The sequence below is a fragment of the Callospermophilus lateralis genome, chromosome 6, assembly GCF_048772815.1.
Source record: "Callospermophilus lateralis isolate mCalLat2 chromosome 6, mCalLat2.hap1, whole genome shotgun sequence".
Lineage (NCBI taxonomy): Eukaryota > Metazoa > Chordata > Mammalia > Rodentia > Sciuridae > Callospermophilus > Callospermophilus lateralis.
In genome coordinates, this window is record NC_135310.1 from 156223292 (window position 1) to 156242494 (window position 19203).

General features: G+C 45.1%; 1 protein-coding gene across 4 annotated transcripts in view; it reads left to right on the forward strand.

Moving 5' to 3' along the window:
* The window catches only part of Cdkal1 (CDKAL1 threonylcarbamoyladenosine tRNA methylthiotransferase), a 560072-nt gene that overhangs the window by 426863 nt on the left and 114006 nt on the right, over positions 1 to 19203 (forward strand). For all 4 annotated transcript variants that reach the window (XM_076857924.1, XM_076857925.1, XM_076857926.1 and 1 more), the window contains one exon: positions 12821 to 12883. In XM_076857924.1, coding sequence (XP_076714039.1) covers positions 12821 to 12883 — 63 coding nt within the window. The remainder of the gene's footprint in view (positions 1 to 12820; positions 12884 to 19203) is intronic.

A 19203-nucleotide genomic window follows, 5' to 3' on the forward strand; every position in this document is an offset into this window, starting at 1 on the left:
TACTGGCATAAACATAAACACACAGACACATACTGTATGGTACAGAAGACACAGAAACATACCACACATCTATAATCATCTGATCCTCAACAAAGGCACCAAAGACTTTGATAAAAGATAGCCTTTTAAACAAACGGTGCTGAAACAACTGGTTATCCATTTGTAGAATTAGATGGACCCTTATCTCTCACCCTGCACAAAAATTAACTTAAATTGAATCCAAGACTTCAGAATTAGACCAGAAACTGCAACTCCTAGGAGAAAATATAGGGTTAACTCTCCTGCTTTTAGGCACAGGCAATGACTTTTTCAACAGGACCCTTAAAATTCGAGAAATAATGTCAAGAGTTAATAATGAGGTAGCATCAAATTAAAAAGCTTCTGTACGGCGAAGAAAACAATTAGGAATATGAATAAAAATCCTACAGAAAGGGAGAAAATGTTTCTAGCTGCTCTTCTGACAGAGGATTAGTATCTAGAATATATAAAGAGCTCAAAAAACTTGAAGCTAAAAAAGCAAATAGCCCAATTAATAAATGAAAAAATGAGCTATATAGACACATCTCAAAAGAAGAAATACAAATGGCCAACAAATACATAAAAGAATGGTCAATATCATTAACAAAACGGGAAATACAAATCAAAACAAGGCTGAGATTTCTTCTCACTCCAGTCATAATGGCAGTCATCAAGAAAGTAAATAATAATGCTGGGAGGATGGAGAAATGGGATCCCTTAAACTGCTGGGGGGACTGTAGATTGGTACAACCCCTATGGAAGTCAGTATGGAGGTCAGAGAAGTCTAGGCATGGGACTGTCATATGACCCAGCTACACCACTCCTCAGTACTTACCCTGAAGCATTAAAGTCATGTCACGGCAGTGACGCATGCATTTCCATGGTTACAGCAGCACAATTCACAGTAGCCACACTGGGATCCAGCCTAGCTGTCCATCAGTGGATGAATGGATAAAGAACATGTGGTAGATGGACACAGTGGAGTTTTATTCAGCCATAAAGGAAAATGAAATGATTTCATCTTCAGGAAAATGGTTGGAACTTGAGACCATCATATTAAGCAAAATAAGCCAAACTCAGTAGGTTGAGGGTCCCGAGTTTTCTCTCACATGTAGAATCTAGAGAGGAAACAGGAAAAGGAAGATGGGGTGGATGTTGCATGAAGATCAAAGGGAGATCAATACAGGAAAGGGACAAGGGAGGGGGAGGTTGAGAGGGAGGAGGAAGCGCTGGGGAATAATATTGATCAAAACTGTTGTGTTGTATATTGTGTTTACATACAAATATGTAACCCCAAATCCAGTCCGTATATACAGCTATAATGCACCAATTGAAACCAAGTGTGAAAGAGAAATAGAAGTTCAGCCTTGGACATTGATTCTACTCACTTTAAGTTCACTTCCTTTAAACCATCACGGGAAGGCCATTGAGTAAGAGACTCTTGTCGATTTTCATCCTAAACGTGTATTTTAAGCCATTTGTCTCTAAGGAAAACCATACGTACCCATCTTAGAATCCTGTCCCGGTGAGAAAGCAGAAAGCAAGTGACACCCAAGAAGTGGGTGGCAGGGCCGTGTCTCCCCTCAGCTCTTCCCTTGCAGACGTTGGGAAAGGAGAGCGGGGCCAGGTGGGAAGCCTGGCAGAGCTGGGGGCTGCAGCCCACGGCTGGGCTGAGCCCCTGACAGTCTGCAGACTCCCTCAGAGCGGAGAGGGCCTGAGAGAGCGCGGCAGTGCTTCAGCCTTGGGGTGCTGGGGTGGCTATGGGAGCATCATTTTCTGCCTATTTCTTCATTTCTGAAAATGGCCAAGCCTGGCACTTAGTGTAGGAACCTACCTGGTCCGGGGTCTTTTTTCTTACTCAGATGAATGTGGATTAATCTGCAAGGAAGCATTTTTTTTTTTTTAAATATGTTTTTGGGTTGTGGTTGTAGCTCAGCGGTAGAGCATTTACCTAGCATATTACAAAGCCCTGGGTTCAATCCTCAGCACCACATAAAAGTAAATAAAAAATAAAGGTATTGTGTCCAACTATAACTAAAAAAAAATATATTTAAAAATATATGTTTTAGTTGTAGGTGGACACAGTGCCTTCATTTAATTTTATCTGATGCTGAGATGGAACCCAGTACCTCACACGTGCCAGGCGAGTGCTCTACCACTGAGCCACAACCCCGCCCAAGGAAGCAGTCTTTAACAGGTGCTGTGTACATACCTGGGATTTTTCGAGGCTGCAGGGAGAGCTCAGCCTCTCTATTCCCACTGTGGCCTCTGCTGTTTCCTAGCCCCCTCACACACACACACACCTGCACTCTTCCTGCTCTGGCTGAAAATACCACTTTGTGAAAAGCCAGCCTCAGACATTTCCACCCACTGGCCATCTCTGTGGTAACCTCTCGCTGTACATAAAATAGAATGGACTGATTTCTGAATTGACATAGAGACAGGAGAATGGGGAAGATAGGACTGTATATTAAATTGTCTGCTGGTTATCAAATAAAGACTCCTTTGTCATAAAGGCCAAAGATAAAAAGAAAATATGTATGTTTAATATAGGGAACAAAAATAAGTCTATTTTTGACTTAGTACTTGAGGAGAAGATAGGTCAAAAAGCCCAGCCACCCCTGAAATGAATTTCAGACTCTGGTTATTGGTGTGCTGGGGCAGAGGAGATAGCAGAGATGTTGCATTGCTGATAGAAATGATTTTTTACAGTAGGTGCTAAATTAGATGTGGAAAGTAGGAGAGTTATCAAACCGACATTGTCACGTCTGACCTTCCAGGTCCCAGTCACGGGATCATCATAAAAACGAGTTGCGTGCTTATCCAGAGACGCAGCAATAACTGGCACAGAACAATTTTCCAGGCTCTCCTCAAATGCGGGTGACCCCAGGGGCTTTTCAGGGTCACGAAGGAGATGCATTGGTTTTGATCAGTTTTTAGAGCTGTATAGCAGCTTATCTGTGGGTCACAGAAATTTCGTTTTCTCTATTCTTTTTTCATCATTTCTTACCCCTGGGCACTGTGTGGATTCGCCTCTGGAAGGCTGGTCCCAGGCACGAGTGTTAATAGGGTTTGTGCAATCCTGCATTGCACGCCTAGCTCAATCCCTGAATGGTGGATTCACTAAGGACACATTACCATCTCTCCGTAAGTCAGATTATCTTTAGCAACAATTTAGAAGTGCACAAAACTCTAGGAGGCTGATTAGTAAAACCCAAATGCATTGATCTTACCCGGTTGCAAAATGTTACTCTCTGTCCTTGGTACAACTCTAACTTGATTTCGTTTTTTGTTTTCTTTTTGCTTAATTGTAAACAGTCTTTACTTAATTTACAGCTATCAGACACCATTATTAAGCAAATGGAAAAAAGCTAAAATCACCTCCCCTATCTCCCTGATTTCAAAAAATTTATCACACGGAACTTTAAAGACAGAAATGAAAGCAGCGTAGTACACAGACAGCACATTTGTGGCCCTGAGCTGCCTGCTGGGTCTGAGGAAAGAGCCAACCTTGGAGTTTCACCACTAGCACTATTAACCCTCCCGAATGTCACCAGGGAAGACATGCCATACACTAGAGCCATGTCTTATGCTCTAGAAGTAACAGTGAAACCTCTTCCAGCCTGGGTAATGCTGTACCTGGGAAACACAGGTTGGGTTTCCCTCACCTGAAATGTTTTGCACCAGGATTCAAGGTTTTCAGTGTTTGGAATATTTTTATAGACTTTATCTGCTGAATATCTCTAATCAGAAATCTGAAATCCAAGGATGTCAGATTTTTGGACTCAACCAGTACTGAAATTGTTGGAAACAAAATTTAGTTAGATTACACTTTTCTTTCTGTGCTTTGTCAAACAGTTTCTTCAAAGTAAGCACAGGGAAGGGAGGACCTGCGTAGGACACAATATTTATTCTTACGCTCTCAGGTGCTTGAGTATGTTATAAAAACAAAACCAGCATCTGCTACATGGAGAGATGATAGTCATCTAACTACATTCCAAACTGTTACTGGTTGGTTTATTATTTAAGGTAAGGTAAACCATAATAAAAACTGAAAATTTGTGTCCCTCCTAATATTTTTCTACCAAGCACAAGATACCAAGTGATGTCATTCCCTTACCCTATGTAGAACTTTTTTGGAGAAAAAAGTTTGAGAGTGCAAACATGCTAATAAATTCATGGCTACAGTATAAATTAAATTAAAGCAACATCCCGTGGCAACATGTTTCAAATTCAGAGTATTTTACAGTTCTCACCTGAAGGAACCATTTGTAGTTTTAAAAGTAGTAATTATATCCACAGTAAAAATTTGCATTTAATTTAGTAACCTATTTAAGAACCACGAACAGGTCTTTCTTTGCCATAGCCACTTTGTGAGCAGAATATTAATATCCAGAATTTTGGGAACACGGCAAACATTTCAGTACTCGCTGTGTCTGGTTTCTGGTTAAGGATCGCCATTGTATTCCTCAGGTTCTAATCTCTGTTGAGTCCAGCAGCCTCGTCTGGGGCACTCACTGGTACAGACTCTGCAGCGTGGTCAGCAGGTGTGGAATGAGATGTGTGAATGGGATTTCCGGTTAATGGATTACGTTGTGGAACTCAGAATGGATTTTAGATGGAGCACGTGAGAATGAGGCAGAACCCTGGCTGGGAATAGGAGGAAGAGAAGGAAGCACGGTTGAGTATGAATGCGGAGGCAGTGATCAGGTGGTGCTCAGGTGGTCTCAGTCCACAGATACACAGGGATGGGGGACTGGGAGAGCGCATGGGCGTGGGAGTCTGCAGGGTGAACGAGCACAAAGAAACAGGGAAGCCGAGGTTATTAAAAAGTGCTTTTGTGTCATGAGTTAGGTCTCATCAGCAAGGGTACGCTGGGCTGAGAGCTTGAGAAAGTAGAAGGCCCTCTGCAGGTGACTCTGAAATGTGGGATGAAGGGGTGGCCAGCAAGTGATTTACCGACATCTCCCACGTGCAAGCCGTAGTGAACAGGTACAGAGGAGGGGACGTTCCTCAAGGAGTCAACACAATGAGAACAGCTAAGAAACTGCAGGAATACGTAGTTGAAAAGTTTGCTTTGGGTAGAGGATCCAGCTTGGAGGAACCCACGTGGAGGAGGCGGTGGAGGGGTTCTTGGCCAAGGAGAGGCTTAGTGAGATGTGGAGCCAGGACGACACTGTCCGTCAGGAGCAAGGCATTGTCTCTGGTGTCAGTGGCGAAGGTGGGACAGCTTCAATGCTGACTGGAAACTTGATCATTTGCACAAGAGGAAATCCTTGAAGGTTCCTAAAGACGTTAGATGACTGTGCACTAGAAAAACTCACTCGCCTCAGTAAAGGGGTAGTCCAAGCAACGTTTCTGACCCTGGCTTCACATTACGTTCACCTCAGGAGATTTTTCAAAGCCCAATTCCCAGGTGATTTTTCAGGCAGGATTGCAAAAGAATAAAATGGAGCTGAGATTGGCAAAGTCTAGAAAAGAGCCAGCTACTAAATGTTTTCCCCTTTGCTGGCCCGTGTAGCCCCAAAGCATAGAAATTACATGAGGAACTAATGTGTTTGTGTTCCAGTACAACTTTACATAAGTTGTAAAAACAAATCGGACAGTGTATAAAACTAGAGGCCAGCTGGGCATGGTGGCCTGTAATCCCAGCAACTCAGGAGGCTGAGGCAGGAGCATCACAAATTCAAAGAAGGCCTCAGCAACTTACCAAGGTTCTAAGCAACTTAGTGAGACCCTGTCTCAAAAGTTGAAAAAAGAATTTTTTGTTTGTTTGTTTTTAGGGTTGGGAATTTAGCTGGGTGGTTAAGTGCCCTTGGGTTCCATTCCCAAGGCCAAATTTAAAAAAAAAAAAGGAGCCGGGAGGCCAGCAGTGTTTGGCTCATAGGCCATATTTTGCCAACACTTGATTCAGATTGGGCTCAGGTAGTCCCGAAAAGAAAGCATTACTACAGTAATCCAGATAAGAGTTCAGACTTGCTCGCCTGTTGTGGTCATTTAGAGGACAGAGTGAAGGTTAGTGATATGGAGTTGATATTTATAGTAACCCATGGTCTTGCATGCCACTTTGGGCACCCAGAAGTTGCCCTACAAAGGACTGTGAATGAGCCATTGTGCAGTGTGTGCTTCTTGGTCCCCTTTGACTTGGTTTATTTGCTGTGCAGGGATTTGAGTCTGTCGAAAGCCTGTTTCTGTCCTGTTGCTTATAATGGCTGCTCATTTTAGCAATAACTAGTACCTTCTCTCCTTTGGTGCCTGCCATGCCCTTGTTGCTGAAAAATGACCTTTTCTTGTAAATTACTGTTCTCTTTAGAAAATAAGGTGAGCTTGACAGGACAAAGTGTGGCTGTTTGTGCGTTACCTTATCAGGTACCCTGAGGTAGTGCCGATTTCGCCTTCCTGGCCGCCTCCTTAAGGACCTAACAGGGAAGTGGCGCCTGCTCGGCCTCCACCCCACTCCCTGGCCCTGTGAGCCTGAGGGGCTGACGGTTGCACCTTCCTTCCACTGAGGTCGGTTTAGAAACCATAAGGCTGAAACCTGCTGCTGGGCTTTACAGTCAGCTGTGCGCTGTCACATTGGCCTGGTCATTTTCTTCGAATACCATCATAGTTGAGTGAACAAATTGACTCATCTACTTTCTAACCTGTGCTCTTAGACTCTGGCCATGTGGGTGTCCTCTAAGAAAGGTTACACTGTCCCCCGCTCCCTGAATTCGCTGCAGCTGGATGGAGATGAGGAAATTTAAGACTCATCCAAGCCTTACAGCCACCTCAGTTACTTTGCTGGTCTTACTAGAGGCTAAGATTGAAAAAAACACAGGGCTAAGCTTGTTTTTCTTCCATTTTCCTACTGTCACAGAGGGTTATTTCTCAAAGAAAAGCAAGGAAGTATTTTAAATGCCTTATGGAAAAAGCAGAGGGGCTGGGGGAGCGCTCCCTGGGTGCAAGGCCTGGTTCAGTCCCTACGTAGAGGGACAGCAGGTGAGGTGGTGGGCTTTGCCTGCTTCCCTGTGTGTTTTGTTTTATCACAACCATATTTCACATCATTGATTTTTACAACTGATCTCTAAACTTTGCAGTTCATTGTTTTAAAGTTGATGAATCCATTCCCCCTCTTCGACCTGGATCTTGACTGAGTATTGCCATCTTAGCGACACCCTCAGCACAGCACAACAGTAAGACTGAGATGGAGTGCTGGTATTGTGGAGCGCTCTTAATGCAGCTCTGGTGTTCTGTACGTGAATAACAAAGTAGAGGTTCAGGTTTGCTGAAGTAGCTTTCCATTTCTTTTACACAAGCACTCACCAGCGAGGGACTAGACAGACAGCAGTAGCCTGTCCTGCAGCCGAAGCCTCAGTGTCCCCAGAGGAATTCCCACATGTAGGGTGCCTCTTTAAGTCAAGGAAGAGGTCAGGAAATAAGGCAGAGCTTCAGGCAGGAGAGGCTAGGCAGGATGTGCCCGTAGGCTCCAGAAGGCAGAGCGCAGCAGCTAAAGCCAGCGGGTGCTCTAGCAGCTCAGAGGTTAAAGAGTTGGACGTCACCTTAGAGATGATCCTGGCTGGTGGCTTCACTTTCCACATGTTGGAAATACCCTCAAGCTTGCCAGCGTCCACAGAACCAGTGAAACCAGAGACCCTGGGGAGCAGGAAGGAACTCCGGTGTATTCTAAGGGTTTCCTGGTGACCTAACCTGCAGCAAGGCCGAGAACCGCCAGCCTCCCTCAGTTTGTGTAGGAAGTTCAGAGTGAACACCTCGCCCAGGGTCCAGAGCCATTGCTTCCAAGGACTTCAACCTGTCTCCTCCTCCTTGCTCTGTACACGCCTGTCATCTCGCCCCTGCCCTGCTTTAAATGACACCGGGGTGCTCACGACTCCCAGGCCTGTGGCCACATCTCTCTCTGAGCACCCGCCCTCGCATCCGACTCCCCTCCTTCTCTCTCCCTGTTTTCCAGGCACTGCAGCCTCATGGTATTTGAGACTGAACCAGGTCCTCAGACCCACTTCTCATTCTAGATTCATGTCATGAGCCAAGCCAGAAACCTCGACCTTGTCTTCCGCCTCTCCCTCTTGTTCTGTAACTAGTCGCCGACTGTTGTCCCTCCCGCCCCTTGGCTAGTTCCCAGTCTGCCCACCTTCTCCCTGGCCCTCCTCCTCTGGGCCATCTTTTGCTTCAGCACAGTCACGGTAGCCTCGGGTGCCTCTGTCCTTGGTCTCCAGCCTGCTCCCACTTGGCCTGCATCTCCAGCACCACTAGAAGGCTCTTTGGGAGATGCAAGTCTGATTGTTCATCGCCCGTTCATCTGGCCTGTTTCATGTGTCCTAATCACTTGGCCATGCTCCCCACTCAGCACTAGGGGTTGAACCAGTGCTTTACCCCTGAGCTTCACCCCTGAGCTTCGTCACCAGCCCTTTTCATTTTGTATTGTGAGGTAGGACCTTGCTGATTTACCCAGACTGGCCTTGAACTTGAGATCCTCCTGCCTCTACCTCCCAATTTGCTGGGATGACAAGGTGGGATAAGAGGTGATCCCTCTGTGTCTGCAGGCCAGCTCCTTAATCAGCCTCGCCCCTTCCCTTTGTCCCCTGTGCCTGTGTGAGTCTGCTTCCTTACAGCCCTCACCTGGCGTGACCTCACCTGGATGACCTAGCTGTAGATTTAGTTGGGTTTTGTTTTACTTTTATCAAGAAACTGTCCAGTAGGCAACAATATTTTTCTTCTCCAACCAATTATTGTCACATTTCAGACTGAAGTTAATGGGCCCAGGATGTCCACATCCTACCACGGGAACCTGCCATTCAGGAAGCATAAAAGAAGACCTCAGGGCAGACTCAGAGCTCGCTCAGCATGGGTCATATCTTTGGTGGCTGAAATCTTCCCTTGCTTGGCAAGGGTTTGGGGCTACCTCATTTCCTGTCCCTGCTCCAGTACCCCTATGGCTAAGCCCCAGTCCTCACCTTCACTCTCCCAGGCCTGACCAGTTCTCCACCAGCGGCCTTCTGGCTGTCGCCATGTGAATTTTGTCTTTTCTTGACCCTCCCAGCTGTTTCCACCCCATGCCTTAAGGTGTGGCCTCCCCGCTGTGGGTCACAGAAGTCCTGGACTCCCAGCCTTTACCGTGGAGCCCTGACCCCAGTGTCTCTTGGGACTTCTTTAGAAGGCAGCTCCCCGGTTCCCACAGGCCATCACTATCCCGGTGCCTCGGGCACCCTGTGTGGCATAGAGGCATGCCAGGCAGAACCCAAGTGTCCAGTCTGCAGCTGTCTTGGCTCCTGATCTTTACCTTTCTGCTGCTAACTGCCGGCTGACCAGCTAACCACTTCTTACCATCTTTGCCAGCAAGGGAACCGGAACTAATGAGTGTGTTGAAACCCAAGCCGCCTCCTTGGGCTTCTTACCATAAAGGGTGATGAAGGCTTGCTGAGCACCTCAATGCTGTTCCAACATGCCGAAGATATATCAGTTCTCAGCCTTTGGGCTGCACCATTTGAAAATCTTTTTTTAATGAAGTCCATGGCCTTATTATAGCTTTACTTTATAGCAGTATTTTATTTAAGAAAGATGTAATCTGCATCTAGAGAAAGGGCACAGAAATCATTGCATTTGTATGGGAAACCAGAACAAGTATGTGACTGTTGGTCAAATTCAGTTGACTGTGTGTCTTCACGTTCAAAAGGCAGCTTCTCATTTCATCTGGAGCCACCTCCGAGTCAGAGCTCTGGTGTATACTACCTCTGGTCAAATTGAAGTGCTTTCGTCATCTGGCAACTGGGCTGTTCAAGATGCTCCCTTGGGGCCTCTAGTTTTGTGTGGTTTTGTCTGAAAGGTGGTTTACTCATGAGTAGAAGAAACAGGGTCATCAGTGTCTTGGGTCCTCGGAGTGGAATAAAAGCAGTTTGTAAAGTGCAGTCCCTGTAGAGTATCCCTCTCAGGATACTCAGTTTTCACCAGACTTGCACGCCTCTTTTTGGGACCCGGCTGCAGCCCGCGGAGATCACAGCACCCAGCACGCACTCTTCAGCATCTTCTCCCTATCATGGCCTGTGCCTTGGCTCAGTGATGAAGGTGACTCGGGACCTGGTCCAATTCTGGGAGAAACGTTTGTGGCCCTCACTACACTTTGGCCACAATCGCTCAAGTTCATCCCCGCACTTGTTTCACATGTTTACTTTTCAAACACTTGGAGAATGAACAGGTGGTTGCATGACTGTGGTGTTTGTTTTAACAGGCTGAAAGGTGGAGGTAACTTAGACATGTCCTATGATGCAATAGGAAAATACCCAATTATTCCGTTTTTGGCTCAGCTTTGGGTTTCAGTTAAAACTGCTGATGGCAAAGCTCAGCAGGTCTTGCCAAGTAGCACTGTGGCAACTGCTGCATGGGAAGTGGGCTCGCTGGTAACAGTGGCCTGGTCTTGGTTACCTGTGACCTTCCAGTGGCTGCAGTGCGGGAACTTGGTGAGGCAGCTCCTCTCAGAGCCTTTGAGATCAGCTGTGCCACTGTGACTCCCGAGGGGCTGGAAGCCCCCGTCTGTTCGGCATGCTCTAGAATCCAGCTTGCAGGACCCTCGGCCTGAGTGGAGGACACGCTGAAGGCAAATCCCCAGAACAGCAGCTGATTGTTGCCCCTCATCCTCATCCATTCAGGACAGAGGCCAGGATTGGCTTTGGAACCACTGTCACCGAGCAAGTGGAAGGAGCAGGGGTTTCACTGGATAGTTAATCACTCACGATTTCAGGGTGTTTCTTCCTGAACCTCAATGACTTTCAGATCACGGGTGAACACACACAGCCTTCATGATTCACAGCCAACTCTACTGGTATATGACCAAGTTGTTTTCAGTAACAACGGGGCTGGGAGCATTGTTTCCCTGCTGGCTTCTTCTGAGCCACTCCAAGTCGCATTGTACTTCCCTCCTGAACTTAGGCAAAGTTGCTTATGATAGAAGACGATAGGGCCGGGGCGTAGCTCATTGGTAGAGCATGTGCTTAACACACATGAGGCCGCAGGATCAATTTCAGCACCAAAAACAGAAAGAGAGGGGGCATGTGGTTCTTGGCTGTGAACATGGAGGTGCCAAACCCACACACCAAGGTCACACAAAGGTTATACAAAGCAACTTGCTTATCTATCTGCCAGCTCAAACTAGTAGCTCAACCATTTCTAAGACTGATGAGTCTTAAATATTGATATGCTGCCTATTTTATCTTCTCTGGCACCATTTCCTTTATGGAAAAAAAATAAAATGTTCCCCAGTGTGGTATATCAATTCCTCTACCAAGGGAAGTGTTAGTATTCGTGAAGTATAAGCCAAGAATAGTTACATCAGCTAAGTGTGTAAAAGGAGAGGGAGAGAGAATCGCCAGCTCGTGAAAACTTAGACGGCAAGTGATGTGTTCAAAGCAGATCGCAAGGCTCCCAGAGCAGCCTTTCATAGCCAAGGTTGCTGCGTCCAGTCCCTGGAAGGTGCAGCTCACTGTGCAGCACTCTAAGTGACTCCCGAGCCAAGGGGTCAGAAGGCCCATCCAAGAGCAGGACACACAGGACAGGAATTTCGGCAGAATCTGGGAGGGATGACTCTCGATGGGCATCACAAATTGAAAGTAGTTCTGGAATAGTGCGCTGGCTTCTGGGAGACGATGAATGTGTACGACTGATTTGAACATCAGAGGTGCAGTTGTGCGGGTGGCTGCAGAAGTTGCACAGAACTCTGCAGGGGATCTGCTGTGACCCCCAGCACTGGGGAGGTGTGGTGACGTGCCCACAAGGGTAACCAAGTAAGTAGGGCATGCTCCCCGATGCTAGGTGGATACTAGATAAGGAGTCGCTTCCAAGCCAGACAGAAGCAGCCCCAGCCCCTGGTGATTGGAAGATCAGAGGAGAAGCAGAAGCAGGACAGGGGCACTGTTAAGGACACATGGACGACCGCTTTCATAACAGAATTATAAGCTGTGGCAGCGGGCTAATTCTATGATGGAAAAGAATTACATAGAATAAATTATCAGCAGCTGAGAACGTTTCGTATCCATTCTAAAAATGTGTGCATGCACACATGGACACGTGGAAGACTCGCCCGGGGCACAGAGCTGTTCGTAGTGGTTGTGGGGTGGGCAGGCCACAGTGGAGGAGAAAGCAAGCCGTGGCTCTAGTTGACTGTAATGAGAGACGCCCACACTTCCCACTTGTCGCAGGAGGTGGACAGGGGACTTGAATAGTGCTGTTCAGCTTGAAAGGTGCTCATCATTACAGATGTCAGGTTGAGTGTCTAATTCAGATGTACTTATTCATTGATTTAGCCAACATTTATTGAGTGCCTACTGTAAGGGACACTGTGCACAGCACCTGGGCTCTGTAGCAGAGAAGGAACAAAGTGCTTTCACCTCGTGGACTCGGGCAGGCAGGCTCAGGCTGTGCCAGGGAACCGAGTGGCAGAGCCTCCAAGGGGATGCATGTGGCCAGTTCTGAGGAGGAGCACTTGTTGCTACAGTGAAATTAAAAGTGACCAAAATGCATGTTGAGTTTTCTTTGTTTTTACTATTTTTTCTCATTTCAGTCTCTGAGTCATGCATTTTTGATGATCATTGGTTTTAATTTTGAAACTTAGAGGGTGCACAGCTGCTCTGTGACTGTGATCTGCATGACCGTCACGTCACTGGTTTCTGCTCTTACCCATGTGTCCCCTCAGCTTGCACAAAGGAAGAATCTCTGAATAAGTGACGCATCTCTGTACAGATGGATGCAGGCTTGTGTGCCTTGTGTGGACTGTGCCACCATCAACCTCAACGCTTGTCTTTTTCTTCCACAGAAGAAACACAGGACCAAAGACCTTTCTCGGGTGTTTCACTCCTACAGTCCGTACGATCACAAGGTAAGAGGAGCATGCTGTCATGCCTCGGGTGTTGGTTATTGGTGATGATTGGCATTTTAATATGAAACCTCCAGGATTGTATTCGGTAATGATACCTTCAGACTGAGGTCTTTCTGGACATGGAGCACAGTTTTTACCAATGTATGCTTATTTTAAAGTTACGCTTACCAATTACATTTATGTTTCGATTTAAATTGTCAACACCTATAAAGATAACAGAAAATTTGAATTTCTAAACTAAAATAATTATATTTCATTTACATTAAAATCCATTGATAGGGCTGGGACTGTCACTTAGTGGTAGAGCACTTGCTTAGCACATGGGTTCTATCTCTAATACTGCCAAAAAAAATCATCAACATGCTAGTGACATCTCAAAAACTGAAAAGACAGATTGGGGGTATTTGTTTGGTTTTTGCTATTTTGTTGTTGTAGTTGTTGTTTTTGGTTAGTTTTGTGTATTATTTCTGAACAGTCCAGTGAGTAAGCTAGGTTTTTAGATTGGTAAAGGAAGTTGAAACGTTGATTGCCAAATCTTGGTTACCCTTTGCTCTGGTTGTTATTTGGCTAAATGATAATTTTTACAAAAAGTGTGCAGCATTATATCTGAAATATTTACTATTAAGAGTTTTGCTGGGCCAGTGTGGTAGTGCACACCTGTATTCCCATGACTCAGGAAGCTGAGGCAGGAAGACACAAGCGCAAGGCCAGGCCCAGCAATTTAGTGAGGCCCTAAGCAACTTAGTGAGACCCTGTCTCAAAATTTAAAAAAAAAAAATTTAAAAGAGCTGGTGATGTAACTGACTGGTAATGCACCCCTAGGTTCAATCCCTAGCACCAAAAATAAATAAATAAATAAACAGATTTTAAAAAGAAAGTTTTGCTGGACAGAATAAGACCAAAAACTGTCATGGCCTCCCTGTACCATGGCCTGCTTTATGAAGACTATCGGTCATTTTTGCTTCATTTTATACCCCACACTTTCCACCCCCTCTCCATTTGAAGAGTTCCCAGATTTCTAAGTATTTTATTCTATATTTATTAAAGATAAGAACTCCCTTATAAAAAAATCACATACTTTAATTCATTTTTGAGAAAATGCTTAACTCTTCATGGGAATATATCACAAAATCTGTAAGACTCGTGTTAAGCTTCTGAGCTAAGTAAGGTTCCAATAAATCTGTTAATTTGAGGTGATTTCAAGAGCAAACAAAAAATGTGCACAGTTGAAATGCTAATATAAACTTAAATCTTATTCTTTGAAGTTATAGGCAGACTTGTGGTGGGGATTGTTTAACTAGCCAAAATAAGTGGTGTGAAGGCCGCTTCCCTCAGCTGGGAGCAGAGTTGTCTGCCTCGGGAGGAGGTGCTCATGCCAGTTGTTCATGGAAGCGAAGAGAACTGAATGGTTTCTGGTGTTTCTAAAGTGACCATTGACTTAAGAACCAGAGATCTGTAAAAGATGTTTATGCTGAACGTGACCGTAGCGCCAGGCAACACTAAGTCATTTCAACTTAACATTTTTGAAGCTAAATCAGTCACTTTGCAGAGCATAGAACTTTGTTGGTGACTGAGAGAGCCAGTGACCTCTGACCATGCCGGGGTCGGAGCAGGCCGATGGGTAATGCAGCAGCAGAAGGAACCAGACTGGCCAGATTACTGATGGGCTGTTGCCTTTAGGGGGAGGGAGGGTGGGGAGATAAAGCCTTTAATTAACCCCAGCACTGGCTAAAGTTAGCATTTAGCCACAGCAACACACACACAGGCTGTGACATATCAAAGGTTTTGCCTGGCTTGCCTAACTTTTGCCCACTTCTAACATTCCTGAATTTGCAGTTCAGGGAAATTCCACGACTCTTTTATTAGAACTTCTGATGGAACCTGGCCATCTGCAGCCCTCCTAGCTTCCTCTTCATATCCTTTGTGGCACTGTATCAAAGTCACCTCCGATTATTTTGGCTTCTCTTGTGAAGACTTCATTCCCCTACAAATTAGTCATCAGGCCATGAAGAGTTGGATATCCCTGCTGGATGCAGTTCCCTTTGATCTTTGCTTTAACCTTGGTAATAAATTATTGTAAGTAGGTAGGTTGCTTGATGAGTGATTTCTGAAGCTCCAGGTTTGGTCTGTTGGCTTTCTGTTTCTTATTTTGTGTGTGTGTGTGTGTGTGTGTGTGTGTGTGTGTGTGTGTATGTGTGGTGAAGGAAAAAGGGCACTTTTGTTGTAGGCAGCCCCTGGGCCCTTCGTAACCTCCTCCCATTTTCCCAGGCAGCATTCAGGCAACTCTAACCAGGTTACTCTTGACTTCTTCTCTTGTTTGGCCTGTCCACCAAGACTGGAACCATATAAAGTAACAGGCACTGTGTTCTCAATTTAGCATGCTGTTTTCCCCATAAATAAAATAATAGAGGGTTGTGTTTCAAGTTACTTTGTCATTTTAATTACCCAAATACATTCAAGCAAATTAGTTCTAGGCAGATAGGTTTTATTGTAAAAACATTTTACAAGGTGTGGTTAACGTTGGTTCTAACATCTCATGCTCAATGAGCTCGCTGGAGTGATCGTCAGAAAAACACACACATAATTGTAAATGAAAGTTCTATAAAGCACAAACCAGTTGCTTGCAATTTTCTTTCTGAAAGTCAAAGAGGGGGTGAGTTGGGACAGTGACATAACAGGGACAACTGCTGATCAACAGTGGTGAGGGATGGGCTTGTGGTGGCTTCTCCTGGGTCTTGTCATATGATTGAAATTTTCCATAATAAGAAAGATGCAAAAGTAAAATGAACCCTCGTTGCCCTGGGGAGCGCATGCTCCGATTCTCTTCCTTGCTGGCTAAACCCCTTTAGAGTTAATTTTCCCCTTGACCTACATTTGTCCCAGGGGAGGAACACTCAGCATTCAGTGGGTTCATCATGCTGAGTAAACTAAAAAATGCCACTCCTGCTCCAAAGTTGGCCTGATTTCCTGGGATTTCATCCCAAATTATAGTGGGTCATTTAAATGCTAGCCTTGCCTCCTAGAAACTGTTAAAGCGGTTCTAATTACAGGGGTAGCCAGCGCGACCGTTTTGTTCTTGGTGAGTCAGCTATATGACTCTTTCCTGCCCCCAGCCCAGATTGCTACTGCCTGACCCCAGACACAGGAAAGTCACCAGGTTAAACAAACGTGTTGTTCGAGTGAGGCCAGGTGCATTTCTTAATCATACCCCAAAGTCCTTGTTGAGGTTGTAAGTGGTCAGTTGGTTTTCTCTGAAATGCTGTTGCAAAAAGCAAACAAAGCTCAAAGCAAAAAGTGTACCCAGAATAAGTCCTAGGAAATGCATCATTCCTTATACTAAGAAACGTGGCTCCAGATTGGAAGAATTTTATTTCAGACTTTTGTCTCCGGTTGCATGTCCAATTTTTTAAAATTGTTTTCAGGAATTCTTGTAGTCTTTTTAAAAAAAAAAAAAAAAAACTTGCACAGAAAGGCTTGACCAGAGCCAGTTCCCATTTATCTGTAATAAAAGGGAACATTAGTAAATGTAATCCAAAAGAGTAGGTAATCGGATTGTATTTTAGGCATTCTTTCCCATGTGATTTTAATAAATAGCAAACATGGCTTGTGGTTTCTGAAAGCATGCCGTAATCCCTACCGGGAAAGGTCACAGGGCAGAGGCCTTCCAGGTCACAGAAGGTCAACCTTCCGTGGGTTTCCTTCAAGTAAGTCACAAGTGAGAGAAGGCTACAATGACAGCACTTTTATGCCAGCCATGTGTGGTGTGTCCTTGGCCTGAAGAAAATCTTAGTGTCTCTTTTTCTTTCTTTCTTTTTGTTGGATTTTATCAGAATTGTGTGTTCAGGGGGAAATCTACGTTTATTAGCCATACGCAGATGTTTAGAATCTAATATAAAATCATAAAATATGAAAATGCTTGGAAGGAAAAAGAAAATTCTGTTTAAGTCTGTGACAGTCTACAACATCTGGAAATTTGAGTAAATTCCTAAATGCAATTCATTGGTGTGACTTCACATCTACTCCACCATTAGAGTGAGCCTTCAATAGGTTGTCACTATTGCGCTGTATGTGCCTTGTGAAGAGGGCATCTCGTTTTCGTGTTGGTCATCTTTTTTCCAGGTACAGTCATAGACCAAGGTGTGCTGAGGGGGTCATGTAATTCATAGCTCCGTGTTGGGCTTTGCTTTCTGACTGGTGACTGACCATTATTTTAGCTATCTTTCTCCATACCTAGATTTATCTCAACTAAGCTTAAGTAAATTCATGCACGTCCAGGGGGCAGCTCTGAGTGAGTGCTCTTGGTAGGGTCACTCTGCGTGGAAGGAGGGAGAACTGGCTAGTGCTGTGTTCCGCCAGCACTGTGCCGGTCTGGGCGGTTCGAACCCAGCTTGGAATTTGCAAGAAAGCCAGGCAGGCTGTTCAAAGCATTATTTCATTCTCTCCCTCAACCCCATTACTTCTTCAGCCCTTATCTACCCACACCCCATTCTTTTCCAAAAAAAAATCAGTTCTACAAAGGTAGAGTCCCAGTTACCCAAGCCACAGTCAGCCTAACAGAGGGTGGCTATTGCTTCAGGAATTCAGAGCTTCAGAGAGCAGTGACAGCACACTAAACGCAAGCAAGGACAGGCTGTAAAGACTGCAGGTCGTTAACAGAGGAACTCAAAAAGTGCAGCGTCCCAGAGCACTTAACTTCAACCCAAACCCAGAGTCCCGGTACAGGCTCGTAGTCCCAGGGGGAAATAATTGGGATTAATTTACATTGAAAAGCAGATGTTTTGTTTAAAAACATTAAGATGTACATATCCTATTTTTGAAAACATTGGTGTTTTAGGAACAAATTGCACTTCTCTTAAAAATTCTTAGGAACAGCTAGTTCTTAAGATTGGGTAAATGAACTGTGGAGAGTGGTGGGGTTAACAAAAGCAAAGAGCGAAGATGTGTGGGCAGTCAGGTAGGGGACAGCAAATATGTGCTCAGGAGACACAGGACGCAGAACCAAGAGTAGCCCACACGATTCACTTATAATTAGATTTTATAGAAGTACTAAAATCTTTGAGAATTATTATATTTTTTTATCTTCAGGAAAGATTGTTGCAGACATAACTTGAATGGAATGACTGTGAGTACCATATCAGCGCAATTAATTCTTAATTGCAATATTAAATGCACAAACGGTATCCATATGTGCTTTGGTAAACCACACTTCCTAAAACTACCTTAAGAACTGTTACTCCAGATACATCTGGGATTCATTTCTACTAGGGCACAGTGAAGTATTATGTAATGCAAATGTAAAATAATGTTTTCTGCGGCCTTGCTTGGGCAGTAAAATTGTGTGTCAGAGGTCTCCTTCCCTGAGTGTCTAGTAAATCTCTGTGACATCAGATTTCAGAAATACTCTTGTCATACCTCATATGCAAGAGGCAGTTTCATTCCAGAGATCACTTATTGATTTATATTTCTCTGTTCATCAGATTTGTCTGGCAGTTTAAGATATCAAAAGTCACTTCACCCAACTCTTTAGTTTGGAGACAGAGGCCCCTTTGCTGGCTCTTGAGGAGGCCGAGCTTCGTGGAGCCTTCAGTAGCCTCTGGGCTTTGAATAACATCACGTGCCCCCGCCCTGGGTCTTGGAGCTGCCCTGGAGAGATGTGAACTTGGGCTTCTGCCTGCTGGCTCCATGGAGCTCTGAGCTATCTGCTGTCTGGAAATAGCAAATATAGTCTGAATGGATCCGGCACCCTAAGATAGCCAGGTTTTCATGGCGTGTGCAGATAAGGAAATAAGCCTGGATTTGGCGTGTTTATGCCATGCTGAAAACAGTCCTCTGCAGCAGGTGGCCCAAAGCCAGTTGTGCACTTAACTCTCTTTCCCATCCTTGGCAAAGATAAAAAATGTTTAAAAAGTAATTTTAAGGATGTTGCTAAATATTGGATACATGTCTAATTGATGGAGTGTCCTCATGTGAAAACCATGCTCAGGTTGAGGCCTTGGGATACAGTGCAGTGAATACTACAGTAAACATGAAATCCATTTTCTCAGGCTCACTCTCAGGCCAAATGAGTGGCCCAGCCTTGGAATGAAAGACAGGTCGAAGCGCTCCCCTGGGGTGGAATCCGCCTGTGGTTATTAAGATGTCACTTCTCCAGGTGACTGTACAGTGGTTGCTGAAGCTGCAGGCCTAGCTCAGCTGAGAGCTGTGGCAGCCAGCGACTCTGCCCACTCCCTGCTTCCAGTCTCTGCCAGGGTCCACAGCTTGTTCCCCTTTGTAACCCTCATCAGTTTGTGGTTCAAGTTGCAGAGCAGATCCTGTTGCGT